This window comes from Moschus berezovskii, chromosome 8 (assembly GCF_049115385.1).
Source record: "Moschus berezovskii isolate FMDL1 chromosome 8, NW_MosBer_1.0, whole genome shotgun sequence".
NCBI classification, from domain to species: domain Eukaryota; kingdom Metazoa; phylum Chordata; class Mammalia; order Artiodactyla; family Moschidae; genus Moschus; species Moschus berezovskii.
The window spans coordinates 95,714,627-95,730,307 of NC_142467.1; the positions used below are offsets into that span (position 1 = coordinate 95,714,627).

General features: G+C 44.0%; 1 protein-coding gene across 2 annotated transcripts in view; it reads left to right on the forward strand.

The window, feature by feature from the left end:
- The window catches only part of ADGRE1 (adhesion G protein-coupled receptor E1), a 78,521-nt gene that overhangs the window by 56,958 nt on the left and 5,882 nt on the right, over positions 1 to 15,681 (forward strand). For both annotated transcript variants that reach the window (XM_088838936.1, XM_055429771.2), the window contains 8 exons: positions 3,296 to 3,495; positions 4,143 to 4,313; positions 6,881 to 7,075; positions 9,997 to 10,232; positions 12,477 to 12,543; positions 13,250 to 13,341; positions 14,393 to 14,561; positions 14,671 to 14,775. In XM_088838936.1, coding sequence (XP_088695062.1) covers positions 3,296 to 3,495; positions 4,143 to 4,313; positions 6,881 to 7,075; positions 9,997 to 10,232; positions 12,477 to 12,543; positions 13,250 to 13,341; positions 14,393 to 14,561; positions 14,671 to 14,775 — 1,235 coding nt within the window. The remainder of the gene's footprint in view (positions 1 to 3,295; positions 3,496 to 4,142; positions 4,314 to 6,880; positions 7,076 to 9,996; positions 10,233 to 12,476; positions 12,544 to 13,249; positions 13,342 to 14,392; positions 14,562 to 14,670; positions 14,776 to 15,681) is intronic.

Genomic DNA, 15,681 nt, shown 5'->3' on the forward strand with positions numbered 1-15,681 from the left:
ATTGTTTATATGTACCACATCTTCTTTATCCATTCAACTGTCCATGGATATTTAGATTGCTTCCATGCCGCACACCGAGGAAACCAGACTTGAAAGATACACTGTACCCCAATGTTCATTACAGCACTGTTTATAATCACCAGGACATGGAAGCAACCTAGATGTCCATTAGCAGATGAATGGATAAGAAAGCTGTGGTACATATATACAATGGAATATTACTCAGCCATTAAAAATACATTTGAATCAGTTCTAATGAGGTGGATAAAACTGGAGCCTATTATACAGAGTGAAGTAAGCCAGAAAGAAAAACACCAAGACAGTATACTAACGCTTATCTATGGAATTTAGAAAGATGGTGACAATAACCCTATATGCAAGACAGCAAAAGAGACATAGATGTATAAAACAGTCATTTGGACTCTGTGGGAGAAGGTGAGGGTGGGATGATCTGAAAGAATAGCATTGAAATGTGTATATTATCGTAGGTGAAACAGATCGCCAGTCCAGGTTTGATGCATGAGACAGAGTGCTCAGGGCTGGTGTACTGGGATGACCCAGAGGGATGGGATGGGGAGGGAGGTGGGAGGGGGGTTCAGAATGGGGAACACATGTAAACCCATGGCTGATTCATGTCAATGTATGGCAGAAACCACTACAATATCTTAAAGTAATTATCCTCCAATTAAATAAATTTCTTTAAAAGTAAAAAAAAAAATTCCAAACACACAAAAAAAGCTTGCTTCCATGCCTTGACTGTTGTAAACATTGCTGCAATGAACATTGGGGTGCACCTATTTTTTAATTTTAATTTTTTATTATTTGAGCAAATATTTATTGAAAATAAAATAATGATAGAGGCAGAAATAGCCCATGCCCTCAGGGAGTTTCCCATCTTCTAGGGAAGTCAGACATTAAATGATCTCTGAGAGTAGAGTCTAGAAGAGTGTGGATATTTGTATACGTTTGGTAGGTCTATGAAAAAGACCCTGATGCTGGGAAAGACTGAGGGCAGGAGGAGAAGGGGGTGACAAAGGATGAGATGGTTGGATGGCATCACCGACTCAATGGACATGAGTTTGCGAAAACCCTGGGACATAGTGAAGGACACAGAAACCTGGAGTGCTGTAGTCCATGGGATCATAACGAGTCAGACATGGCTTAGAGACTGAACAACAATGGCTGATTTACTTTAGTATACAGCAGAAACTAACACAACATTGTAAATCAACTGTATCTCAACAAAAATTTAATTTAAAAATAATCTTACAATATGGGAATGTCAAGATGTTTCCTGTCTAGTCAGCAGCCATTGGTCACATTTTGTTATTGAGAGCTTTAAGTGTGGTTAGACTGTGAGTGTAATATACATACTGGGTTTCAATGTCCTGGTGCCAGAGATGAAAGAATTAAAATAGCTTATTAATAATTTTTAGAATGACTACATATTGAAATGAAAATATTTTGCGGGTAGTGAGTTAATATATAATTTAAATGATCCACCCCCCCTTTTTTTTTTTACTGTTCTGAAACGTGGTTACTGGAAAACTTAAAATTACACATGTGACTCATACTATATTTCTAACATACAGTGCTAATCTGTATCAGGGATTAGCAAACACTTCCTGTAAACCGTGGTTAGTAAATGTTTAAGGCGTTGAGCACGATAGGATCTGTTGCAACTATTTCAACTCTGTCGTCAGGGTGCGCAAAAGCATTCCTAGGCAATATGTAAACTAATGGATGAGACTGTGTTGCAATGAAATTTTTATTCACACACACAAAAAAAAAACAGGCAATGGGGACTACCCTTAAGGTCCATTGGTTGAGAATCCACCTACCAACGCAGGAGACTGGGTTTGATCCCAGGTCAGAGAAGATCGTACATGCCACAGGGAAATGAAGCCTGTGTGCCCCCACTACTGGGCCCATTCACTGGAACTGCTGCAGCCTGCATGCCCTAGAGCCCATGCTCTACAACAAGGGAGTCAGTCAGTCAGTTCAGTCGCTCAGTCGTGTCCGACTCTCTGCGACCCCATGAATCACAGCACGCCAGGCCTCCCTGTCCATCACCAACTCCCGGAGTTCACCCAAACTCATGTCCATCAAGTCAGTGATGCCATCCAGCCATCTCATTCTCTGTCGTCCCCTTCTCCTCCTGCCCCCAATCCCTCCCAGCATCAGAGTCTTTTCCAGTGAGTCAACTCGTCGCATGAGGTGGCCAAAGTATTGGAGTTTCAGCTTTAGCATCAGTCCCTCCAATGAACACCCAGGACTGATCTCCTTTAGAATGGACTGGTTGGATCTCCTTGCAGTCCAAGGGACTCTCAAGAGTCTTCTCCAGCACCACAGTTCAAAAGCATCAATTCTTCGGCAATCAGCTTTCTTCACAGTCCAACTCTCACATCCATACATGACCATAGGAAAAACCATAGCCTTGACTAGACGGACCTTTGTTGGCAAAGTAATGTCTCTGCTTTTTAATATGCTATCTAGGTTAGTCATAACAAGGGAAGCCACCATAATAAGAAGCCCTTGCCTTGTAAATGGAGAGTAGCCACTACTCACTGCAGCTAGATAAAGCCTGCTTGCAGCCACAAAGACCAGCACAGCTTAAAAAAAATTTTTTAATTAAAAAAAAAAAGCAACGATGGCCGGATTGGCTTGTAGGTCATTCTTCATCACCCCCCTAATCTATATGCTGTATGGATGGCCCAGGAACAGGCTAGGACACAGACAACCAACATTGAAAGGGGAAGCCCACCAAAGAGACAATAAGAATAACCATAAATGTGAGAAGGGAAACTTACTTCCCACTGCTGAGTTGAATCGTCCCTTAAAAACGTCACAAATTCAAATTAATTTTTAAATGCAGCCAAGATTTTTTTTTTTTTAGGTAATACCACCTCAGGATTTTTTTTTCAAGTTTATTTCTTTATTTGGCTGTGTTGAGGCTCTGTTGTGGCTTGTGGTCTCTCTACTTCTGGTGCTTGGACTCAGTTGCTCTGCGGCATGTGGGATCTTAGTTCCCTGACCAGGGATCGAACCTGAGTCCCCTACATTGCAAGGTAGATTCTTAACCATTGGACCACCAGGGAAGTCTCAGATTTTTTAAAAGTTTCTGATGAGGGCTATCTGGAAGTCCACTGGTATTTCAGTCCTCAGAGGAGGCCAGTGAAGGTGCAGAAACAGTGAGATATTAAAATGTGTGTGTATGTGTGGACGAGTTGGGTCATCTGTAATAGCTACTAAGCAAATGATTGGCTTTTTTTTTTTAATTTTGGGGAAATTTCAGGGATCAACGGGGTGGCTTTCGTTTCCTTTGCGGGTATGGAGTCTATTTTGGATGAGCGCTTCCTGCAAGATCTTCAGATCCCCTGGGACAACTCCAAAAAGAAGCTGAAGCTGAATTCTCGTGTTGTTGGGGGCATCATAACAGGAAGGAAGAAAGATGGGTTCTCTAAACCAGTCATCTATACTCTGGAGAACATCAAGGTTGGTGACGAGGGTTTCACTGGGGCCCCAGCTATGTACTGGGAACTCCACATCCTCTACTGGCTTAACTCTCATTTTTTGACAGGGACCCATTAAGCAGAGCTTCCCTGGTGGCTCAGTGATAAAGAATCTATCTGTTAATGCAGGAGACGTGGGTTTGATCCCTGGGTTGGAACATTCCCTCTCAACCCACTCCAGTATTCTTTCCTGGAAAAATCCCATGGACAGAGGAGCCTGCTGGGCTAAAGTCCTTGGATTTGCAAAGAGCCGGACACGATTTAGTGACAACATTAAGCAGCAAGTGTCCACAATTTCTGATAACTCAACCACTTCCCAAAATCCACTGCTAGAAAAATGAGCTCTTCTATTTCAATGTGGCATTTTTCCATTCATCAATGGGCAAGGTTGAGGTTAGATTAAGTAACGTTGATGCAGGAACATTTACATGAACTGTATTTATATTAATTATAACCAAGTTAGTAATGGATACAGGTCTGGCACCCGAGTCATTTCTTTTCATCACTGCACGTTGAAGTATCAGCATTTTTCTCCATTCCGTACAAAACATGCCCATATCTTCTTGAGGTTGGTCAGGTTGAATCCATTCAAGATGGATTCTCAGGTAACTAAAGGCTCTGAATTTTCAGCCAAAGCAGGATTTTGAGAGTGCTATCTGCGTTTCCTGGAAACCGGATGTGGAGGGAGGCAGATGGACACCATCAGGCTGTGTTCTCCTCGAAGCTTCCAAGACGCATACTGTCTGCGGCTGTAACCGGATGGTGAACTTGGCTGTCATCATGGCTTCTGGGGAGGTCACGGTCAGTAATGACGCTCTGTAGTCTGGGTCTTCAAATCCAATGGGAAAATACTGATTAGCAGTCATCGTGTGACTCTCATGGAATTGGGCATTGTGGGAGGGAGTCACGGGAACAGAGAGGGTGTGTGCCATATCTCTGCCCTTAGAGAATTCATGGTCTGGTTGAGAAGCCGTGACACTTGTATATGAAATGAGAACTGACCCTAAACAGGGGCAGGCACGATAATAACCACAAACCCCACTTACAGGGCACCTGGGCTTCCCAGGTGGCACTAGTGGTAAAGAACCCACCTGCCAGTGCAGGAGATGTAAAGTGGTGTCGGTTTGATCCCTGGATTGGGAAGATCCCCTGGAGAAGGAAATGGCAACTCACTCCAGTATTCTTGCCTGGAGAATCCCATGGACAGAGGAGCCTGGCAGGATATAGGCCATGGGGTTAAAAAGAGTCAGACACGACTGAAGTGCCTTAACACACACTATGTGCTTGACTCTTTAGCTGTTTTTAGATGCACTTTTCAGGACAGGAGGCTGGACCTCAATAGGCTGTTTAGTCATGAAGCCAGTAATTAGTACAGATGGGATTCAAACCCAGGATGGTCTGAGTCCAGAGGTCTCTTTCTACAAAATTGTCTATAGGCATACTTCATTTTATCGCACTTTGCAGATATCACTTTTTTTCAAAAAAGAGAAAACAAATTGAAAGCTTGTGGCAACCCTGTGTGCATTGAGCAAGTCTGTTGGCACCGCTTTCTCAACAGCATTTGCTCACTTCATGTCTCTGTGTCACAGTTTGGTCATTCTCGCAATATCTCAAACTTTCCACCAGCAAAAAGATTATGACTCACCGAAGGCTCAGATGATGGTAGCATCTTTTAGCAATAAAGTATTTTTTAATAAAGGTATCTACATTTTCCAGACATATGCTATTATACACTTTAAATGTGTATGGTGAGTCTGGTGGCATGTAAATATGACTTTTATATGCACTGGGAGATAAAAATTCATGTGACTCATTTTATTGCCAATATTTGCTTTATCGCGGCGGTCTGGAATTGAACCTGCACTGTCTCTGAGTCTGACTGTAGATGGTGCAACAATTTGTGTTATAGAAACTGCGAGTTGTGTCACTGAGAACTGGGGTTAGATCAGGGAGGAGGTGGAATATGAAATAAGCCTTGGTGAGAAGTTAGATTTGGTAGAGAGGAGAGACATGCTCATTAGTGCTGTGATGGGTATCCTTGTCTATCGCAGGATCCCAAGTTCAGTTCTCTGTCAAGCAGGTCCTAAATTGCTACTTAAAGGAATGTAACGCTTAAGACTTAAGAAAATTCAATCCAGGGCAAGTCTAGCCTAGTTTCAAGTCCCATCTCAATAACTTCATAGCTGTGTTTCCATTGGCACATCACTCAACCTCTCTGAGCTGAGCCCAATTTTTTCATCTTAAAAATGAGAATAAGAGAAAAATGATGGCTCAGGAATTCCCTGGCAGTCCAGTGATTAGGACTCAGCACTTTCACTTCCATGTCCTGGGTTCAATCCCTGGTCTAGGAACTAAGATACCACAATGTGTGGCCAAATGACAAAAATAAAAAATAAAAAGCATCAGCATTTAATTAGGGAAAAAGAGGAAAATGATGATGAGAATGAACATTTATGCATGTTTTCTGCACTGTTGTAAGTACTTTAAGCATTTTCATTGAATCCTCTTGGAACTATTCCCCATGATAGTAACTGTTAGTATCCACATTTTAACAGAGGAGGAAACAGGCATAGAGCAGTTAAGTATCTTGCCCAAGCTTAAACAGCCAGAAACTGGCAGAATTGTAGTGTTAACCACTACATCACAACATCATAGAGAAGCTGGTGCCTGGCATGTCTTTAACACACAGAAAGCACCCCAATAAAATTAATTACAAATAATGACATAGGGAAGGACTCAACTTGTCACCTCCACTCCTGGAAGTTGGAGCATCTTGGAACACCTATTATCAGTCCTGGTTCCGTGCAGGTAACAGGAAACTCTCAAGGTATGTCAAGCAGTAAAGTATTTAATACAGGGGCTTGGATGCTCACAGAATTCTTGGAAGGGATGGAGGACTTGAAGTCAGGGGTTCTGCCAGTTGAATTTGGCTTCAAGATCACCCCTCCTTTGGCATTTCACCCCACATCCATGAAGTTAAAGATCAGATAGTCAGAATGTGGAGTCCAGCCATAGCTCACTCCTGTCTGCAGAAAACTGGTATCTGCCTCCATCCTTTTAAAATCTTCCTGTGTGCATCTCACTGGAGAAGCTAAATGATGTTCAGGACCTTAGTCCCAAGAGATTATGGGAAATGTAGTTTTTAGATGTCTTACCCTATAGAAATAGGGCATAGGACAGGGATGAGAATGGGTGCTGATGGATGCTGAAGGGTGATGATGAACAATATCTAGTTCACACCGAGCGCCCGAGGGAGAAAAAACTTCCAAGCTCTATACACCCAAGCCAGGAGTCTGGATAGTTCTTTTTCCTGCCTCGGGTTATACTGGTCCTTCTCTGAGGCCAACAGTGTATCTCTTTTCTGACAGATGGAGTTCACCCTGTACCTCATCAGTCATGTGGGCACGATCATCTCACTGGTGTGTCTTGCCATGGCCATCATCACCTTCCTTCTGTGTCGCACCATCCGAAACCAGAACACCTACATCCACCTGCACCTCTGCATATGCCTCTTCTTGGCCAAGATACTGTTTCTCACCGGTGTGGACAAGACCGACAACCAGGTCTCGAATCCCTCAGGCTTTGTCCCCATCCATCCCCATCATTTCCCCATCTGCTTCTGCTCATCCTCTCCCTCAGTGCTAGTTTCCACCTCAGGACCTTTGCACATGCTTTTCTCTCTTTCCGTACTCATCGGCTAGCTTCTAGTTGATGCCTTCTTGTGAGAGGTCTCAGTTTAGAATGATTTTCCTGATCATGTTATGTATGGGGGTGGTCTCTCTTCCTATTTTTTAAGCCTTTGGTTATTACCTGGGCTGATTCTGTGCCCTCAGAGGTAACTTGGCAATATCTGGAGATGTTGTTAGTTGTCACCCGGGAGGGGATGCTGCTAAACATCTCACAATGCACAGGACAGTCTCCCCTGTCTTCCCATAGCAGAAAATAATAAGGCAATAGTGTTACAAATAGGGACTTCCCAGGTGGCTCAGTTGGTAAAGAATCCCCCTGCCAGTACAGGAGTCACAGGAGACCTGGGTTCAATCCCTGGATCAGGAAGATCCCTGGAGGAAGAAATGGTTACCCATTCCATTCCTGCCTGGGGAATCCCATGGACAGAGGAGCCTGGTGGGCTCCTCTGTGGTTACAAAGAGTCAGACATGACCGCACACAGCACAGCAGTAGCAGTGTTATAAATATTAGTAATGCTACAGTTGAGAAATTCTTTGTTTAAAAACTGAAATATAGTTGATTTACAGTGTTGTGGCAATCTCTGCTATACAACAGTGACTCGTTTATATACATATGTACATTCTTTTTAAATATTCTTTTCCATTACGGTTTATCACAGGATGTTCAGCATGGTTCTCTGTGCCGTACAGTAGGACCTTGTGTCTATCCATTCTAAATTCAATAATTTGCATCTAACAACCCCAAAGTCCCTCCCGCTCCCTCCCCCCACCGTGGCGACAGTGAGTCTGCTCTGTATGTCTGTGAGTCTGTTTCTGTTTCGCAGACAGGTTCATTTGTATCATAGTTTAGATTCCACATATAAATGATATCATATAGTGATTGTTTTCTCTTTCTGACTTACTTCACTTCGTGTGATCATCTCTGGTTGCATCCAAAGGTGAGAAATTCTACTTTTTATCACTCTATCTTGTATCTTTCCCCAGCACCTATTAATATTTGAAAAAAAAATTGAAATCGTATTGATTTTTTTTGTTGTTTTACTTATTGTGTGTCTACCTCTTCCATAAGATTGTGTGTCCCATGAGAGCAAGAACTTTTGGCCAATTAAGCTCCAATAACTGTGGCAGAAACAGTAGGTTCTCGGGGTCTTTCCAAAGGAAGCACTACTGACACATCCGGTGGGGTGATCATTCTTAAAGCAGAACTACCCTTTCACTACGGGATGTTTCACTTCCTGGGCCCCACACCCCACCTCTCATCATGGGACCAAGGGTGGACAAAATTTTCCTGTAAAGAAGCAGATAAAAGTAGTTTTAATTTTGCAGATGCTGTGGTCTCTATTGGCGACTACTCAACTCTGCCATTTTAGCATGAAAACAGCCATGTTGTTTTTAGTCACTCAGTCGTGTCCGACTCTTTGAGATGCCATGGACTGTACCCCATCAGGCTCCTCTGTCCATAGCGCAAGAATACTGGAGTGGGTTGCCATTTCTTTCTCCAGGGGATCTTTCTGACCCAGAGACTGAACCTCCCCCCACCCATCTCCTGGCATTGGCACACGGATTCTTCACCTGCTGAGAAACCAGGGAAGCCTAAAAGCGGCCATAGAGAATACATAAATGGGGAAGGCTGTGTGTCAATGAAATGTTAATTACAAAACCTGCAACCAGTCCATGGCTGCAGTTTGTGGACCCCTTCTCCTCCCCCTACCCCTGTATCTTCAAACATTCCCTAAAGTAGCGTGGTCATCTATCTGTTTTTCTCTCAAACTCCCAGTTTTAGCACTGGAAGTTGTACATCCTGAGAAAACTCATTTCTAGGGAAATCAGAATGATTGGTGTCCCTACTAAAGGGATGGAACTACCTGTAGTTAAGAATATACCTATAAATATTTGTGGAATGAATGAAGAGGCTGAGTTTGGGGAAGTCCAGTCAAAGTAGCCCCTTTATGGTTTATTTTTTTAAATTTATTGGAAGAGAATTGCTTTACAGTTCTGTGCTGGCTTCTGCCAGACATCAACATGATTCAGGGAAGGAGGCAGGACACAATCTCGAAAGAATGACATAGCTGTTGAGGATACAATATAAACTGATTAGAGCCAACTAGGTCCAAGATGGCACAAGATTCAACTTGCAGTAGACCTTGAGCTTCATTACACACTACTGTAATACGTTAGGATGCTAAATGACCACCCACAGGCACCCAGGCCCACCATTAAAGACCAAAAAGTGGGCAGTGGCCCAATTCCTGGAAATCCCTGCTCCTTCCCCCAAGTATAAAGTTGAAGTAATCTTCCTACTTGTTAGCCTAGGAAATTACCCAGCCCATAAAAACTAACCACAGCTGCTTTTGCCTTTTGAGATGGACAGAATTCTGTCATGGAATGTGTGTGTGTGTGTGGTATGTGGTGTGCATGCTCAGTCATGTCTGACTTTTTGTGACCCCATGGACTGTAGCCCACCAGGTTCCTCTGTCCATGGGATACTCAAGGCAAGAATACAGGAGTGGGATGCCATGCCCTCCTCCAGGGGATCTTCCCAACGCAGAGATAGAACCCACGTGTCTTACATCTCCTGCATTGGCAGGTGGATTCTTTACCACTGAGCCACTTGGGAAGCCATATGGAATGTATAGATATACATTCTAAATAAATAATGCACACTCTAAATAAGTCTACTTCTTACCTATCAAAAGAAACAACAACAGCAGCAGAGGAGCTGCTTCTCTGCCCTCTTCCTCTGAACATACTCCCTGGAGTAAGGGAGACTGAAGGTGCCTGATTCTCCTCTGCAGATGGGCTGCGCCCTCATCGCAGGCTTTCTGCACTACCTTTTCCTTGCGTGCTTCTTCTGGATGCTGGTGGAGGCTGTGATGCTCTTCCTTATGGTCAGGAACCTGAAAGTGGTGAATTACTTCAGTTCTCGAAACATCAAGATGCTGTACCTCTGTGCCTTTGGCTATGGGCTCCCAGGGCTGGTGGTGGCTGTCTCTGCTGGCTTACAACCACAGGGTTATGGGATGTATAATCGGTAAGTGACATTCTTCTCTTTCCCTGAAAATTATTGTTATTATTAATTATTCCATGGGGATAATTAAATGAACACACAAAAGAGCAATAACAGGAGCAGTAGTCATGGCTACCATTTACTGAGCTCTTACTTTATGTGCTGTAGGTCTCAGGGCTGCCATGGGCAGTAGCACAGGTTGTGCACTGCACAAATCTGGAAGCCATTGCACTATAGTATCTGTGGGTTGTGGCAATGTAAACAGTAAACTTGATTGCCAAGTTTTCAGTTCGTGGACTCTAGAGCCAACTTGCTTGGGTCTGGATCCTGGCTACACCACTGTCTAGCTATGCTGCAAGTTACTTAAACTCTGTATGCTCTCATTTCCTCATCTGTTACATGCAGGCTGATGACAATGCCTGTATTGTAGTGTTATTGGGAGTGCTACATGAGTTAGTATCTGCAGTCTGCTTACAGTGTCTGGCACAGTGTAACGTATTACGCATGTTATCATTGCCACCATTCTTTTGCCATGGTCTCCTTTTCTTCATTTAGTTTTTAATTGGAGGACAATTGCATTGCAATGTTGTGTTGTTTTCTGCCATCCAACAACGTGAATTGATCATAATTATGCATATGTCCCCTCCCTTGTGAGCCTCCCTCTCTTCTACCACCCCACTCTCTCTAGGTTGTCACAGAGCACCAAGCTGGGCTCCCTGTATTACCAGCGGCTTCTCACCAACAATCCCATGGACAGTAGAAGCCTGGCAGACTACAGTCCATTGCAAAGAGTCAGACACGACTGAAGCAACTGAGCATGCGTGCATTAGCTATCTATTTTACACAAGATAGTGTGTGTATGTCAGTGCTACTTTCTCAATTCGTCCCACCCTCTCCTTCCTCCGCTGTGTTCGCAAATCTGTTCTCTACATCTGCATCTTCATTCCTTCTCTGCAAATACGTTCATCAGTACCGTTTTTCTAGATTCCGTGTATACGCATTAATATACGATATTTGTTTTTCTGACTTATTTTGCTCTGGATAACAGGCTCTAGGTACGTCCACCTCACGACAACTGACCCAAATTCGTCCCTTTTTATGGCTTAGAAATATTCTGCCATGGTCTGTTTTAGAGTGAGGTAGGTTTATCAAAGGTTCTATGTGAGAAGATAGTAGTTACATTTGTTCAGTCGCTCAGTCGTGTCCAACTCTTTGTGACCCCATGGACTGCAGCACGCCAGGTTTCCCTGTCCTTCACTATTTCCTGGAATTTACTCAAACTCATGTCCATTAAGTCAGTGATGCCAGACTACCATCTCCTCCTCTATTTCCCCCTTCTCCTCCTGCCTTCAATCTTTCCCAGCATCAGAGTCCTTTCCAATGAGTCAGCTATTCTTATCAGGTGGCCAAAGTATTGGAGCTTCAGCTTCAACTTCAGTCCTTCCAATGAATATTCAGGACTGATTTCCTTTAGGATTGACTGGTTTGATCTCCTTGCTGTCCAAGGGACTCTCAAGAGTCTTCTCCAGTATCACAGTACAAAAGCATTAATTCTTCAGCTCTCAGTCTTCTTTATGGTCCAACTCTTGAGAGCAGGTATTGTTTTTCCTGATCGCCCTTCAGGCTCAGAAATTCACTTTTGGAGGGCTGGAATCACTGATGGCTTGACATCCTTGTTTACTGATATGGCAGGAAACACTCCATTTCTCACTTCATTTCAATTAACAAATAATTACAGAATGCCTCATCCATGCCAGGCTTTGCACTGAGTGCTGTGTATTCAGAGATAAACAAAACATTCAAAGTCCAAATTCTCCTGCAGCTCATAGTCTAGTAGGGAAAGATAGACAATTTACAAATAAGCAAACAACTGAGCAGATAATTTATGATACTGATAGTTGTTATGAAGAAAAAAAAGTAGAAAATTCTGCTAGGGAAGGACCAGACACAGTGTGACTTTTCAGAGGAGGTGATATTCGAGCTGAGAATTGAATGACAAAGTGTACCGTGGAGAGTTCTGGAGACAGGGAGTACAAAGATTGTGAACTAAGAAGTGATCTCTATCCCAGGCATTAAGAGAACATTTCAGGAACGTTCACTAAGGATGAAGGTCTGAAAGAAGAAAACTGAAATGTGACCTGGTCCATCGTGAAAATTTTCACTTCAACGTCATCCTCCAGTACTCTTCCACAAGCATATCTGGCAGGGCGTGAGTCATTTTAGGGTTAGGACTTTGATACAGTGACTGACTCCTGTTTTTCTTCATAGCTGCTGGCTGAATACAGAAACGGGGTTCATCTGGAGCTTCCTGGGGCCAGTGTGCACAATTATAGTGGTAAGCTGATTGCTTCATTTGGTGTGTTTTGGAAGAGGATCAAAGAGACCCAGGGCTTCCCAGGTGCGCTTCGTGGTAAAGCGCCCACATGCCAATGCAGGAGATGTAAGAAAAGTGGGTTTAATCCCTGGGTCGGGAAGATCCCCTGGAGGAGGGCATGGCAACCCACTCCAGTATTCTTGCCTGGAGAATCCTATGGGCAGAGAAGCCTGGCAAGCTACAGTCCATGGGGTTGCAAAGAGTCGGACACGACTGAGCGACTGAGCACGAACACACGTGGTAAGGGAGTCAGCCACTTTCTTTTGTCAAATCACTGGCTTTTGTCAGAGACTCAAAAACAGACAGATGAGTGGGAAAGTTTTATAGACGAAAAAAGGGAAGGCTTCAGGTATGCCCTGCTCAGAGGCTGTTGACACAGGGACTCTACAGGTAGGCTGACTAAATGCAGGGCATCCTAGGTGATTGGTTAGGGTTATATACTGGCTTTCTCCTTTTGGTCCTAAGTTGGAAGCAGAGGAAGATATGAGGGAGGCTGTCAGTGATCAGTCAAATCCTGATCATCTGGGGTCGGTTGCTGAAGGAGTTATTGCTTGGCTTCCTGGAGTGGTTACTGCAGACTATAGGTCAAAGTTCTCTTTTCATAAATGGTCTGGCCATCATCCGTTTGTATATGCAGTCTTTCCATCTCTTCTGCTTGGCTCTGTAGGTCAATTCCATCCTCCTGACTTGGACACTATGTATCCTGAGGCAGAAGCTTTCTAGTGTCAATGCGGAAGTCTCCACACTCAAAGACACCAGGTACAGTCCAGCCTTCATTTCCCCTCATCTTCTAGTCTCCTTTCCTTCTTTCCCCAAATATCCACTGAGTACCTTTTGTAAGCCTGGTCCCGCACTCCAAACGGAATATAGCACAGTGTTTAGACCAGGAAGGCATGTGAAGCATGCCTTAGCACCATTGCTAGGAGGAACCGGTGTTTCCAATACTAAAATCTGTTGACAATACCTTTTTAAAAGATATACTGTTTCAGTGTAAGGATGGAACAAAGTTTATTTAAATGATCTGATGGCTCAGATGATAAAGAATCCACCTGCAATGTGGAAGACCTAAATTTGATCCCTGGGTTGGGAAGATCCTCCGGAGAAGAGCACTCCAGTATTCTTGTCTGGAGAATTCCATAGACAGAGGAGCCTGGCAGGCTACAGTCCGTGGGGTCACAAAGAGTAGGACCCCGCTGAGTGACTGAACACACACCCCAATCCAGACTCTCAGTTCACCCCTCCCCCATACCCCTTCCTCCTTGGTGACCACAGTCTGTTCTCTGTGTCTGTGAGTCTGTTTTGCAGATAGCTTCATTTGTGCCATATTTCAAGTTCCCCATATAAGTGATATCATATGGTATTCGTCTTTCTGTCTGACTTACTTCACTTAGTATGATCATCTCTAGGTCCATCCATGTTGCTACAAATGGGATGATTTCATTTTTGATGGCTATGTAATATTCCATTGTTTATATGTACCACATCTTCTTCATGCCTCTGTCTGCTGATGACCATTTAGGTTGCTTCCTTGGCTTGGCTACTTTATGTCCAGCCTTTTATTACCATAGGCAATATTGCATTAAATACATGTGTCCACACATCTTTGTGACCATGTGTACCTGTAGGCCAATTGCCTTTTCAATGGCTGTAGGATTTGACTTCCCTACCTCTAGGCTTGGAACCTGTGTTCCACATTTATTCTCACCCAGGTGATGGGTCACGTGGTGGCAGCCTCAGACTATACCTGGGAGCACGGTAGCCCGTGAGGATGACAGCCAGAACTATATCCTCTGCAAATCTTCCCCTCCAGGTTACTGACCTTCAAAGCCTTTGCCCAGATCTTCATCTTGGGGTGCTCCTGGGTGTTGGGCATTTTCCAAATTGGACCTGTGGCCAGTATCATGGCTTATCTGTTCACAATCATCAACAGCTTGCAGGGTGCCTTCATCTTTCTCATTCATTGTCTGCTCAACCGCCAGGTGCGTATCTGCTGCCCTCCCAGCCCCGCTCCTTCCAGGGAGCTTGCCACACACACTCCCCCTGTATCTAAGCATGATTCATCTCCCCATGGTGTGTATCCACCTTCAGGTACGGGAAGAGTACAGAAGATGCATGACCAGGAAGACTAAACCCAGCTCTGAGACCCAGACCTCAGGGATCTTACTGTCATCCGTTCCCTCCACTTCCAAAACGGTGAGAGACTGTGTGTTGTCTGCATGTTCTGGTCAGACCGAGTGTTACGTGTTGAGTACCTGCTATAAGCTAAGCATTTGTTGTTGTTCGGTCGCTCAGTTCTGTCCAACTCTTTGTGACCCCGTGGACTGCAGCACACCAGGCTTTCCTGTCCTTCACCATTTCCCAGAGTTTGCTCAAACTCATGTTCATTGAGTTGGTGGTAACCATCCAACCATCTCATCCTCTGTTGTCCCCTTCTCCTCCTGCCCTCAATCTTTCCCAGCATCAGGGTCTTTTCCAATGAGTCAGCTCCTCCCATCAGGTGGCCAAAGTACTGGTGCTTTAGCTTCAGCATCAGTCTTTCCAATGAATAGTCAGGGTTGGTTTCCTTTAGGATCAACTGGTTTGATCTTGCTGTCCAAGGGACTCTTAAGAGTTTTCTCTAGCACTACAGTTCAAAAGCAGAGAAGGAAATGGCAACCTGCTCCGGTGTTCTTGCCTCGAGGGTTCCATGGACAGAGGAGCCTAGTTGCAGTCCATGGGGTTGCAGGAGTCAGACACGATTGAGCAACTAAACCGCCACCACCACAATTCAGAAGCATCGATGTTTTGGTGCTCAGCCTTCTTTATGGTCCAACTCTTGTATTCGTACCTGACTCCCGGAAAAACCATAGCTTTGACGTTCATGTGTATTAACTCGTTTGATAAACTGTGGTATTTAAAGGTGGGGATTGGGGAGCTAGGCTGCCTGGGTTTAAATCCCAGCTCTGCACTTCAGTAGCTGTGCAAACTAAAAAAGATAAAATCATGACTCATGGATATGAAATAAGCATATGTTAAGGATTTTATTTTTGCTTATTAATCATTGAAGGAATGAGCAGATGTTGTAACTGGCTCACAAGAGAATGCAAAGAACAGACATGT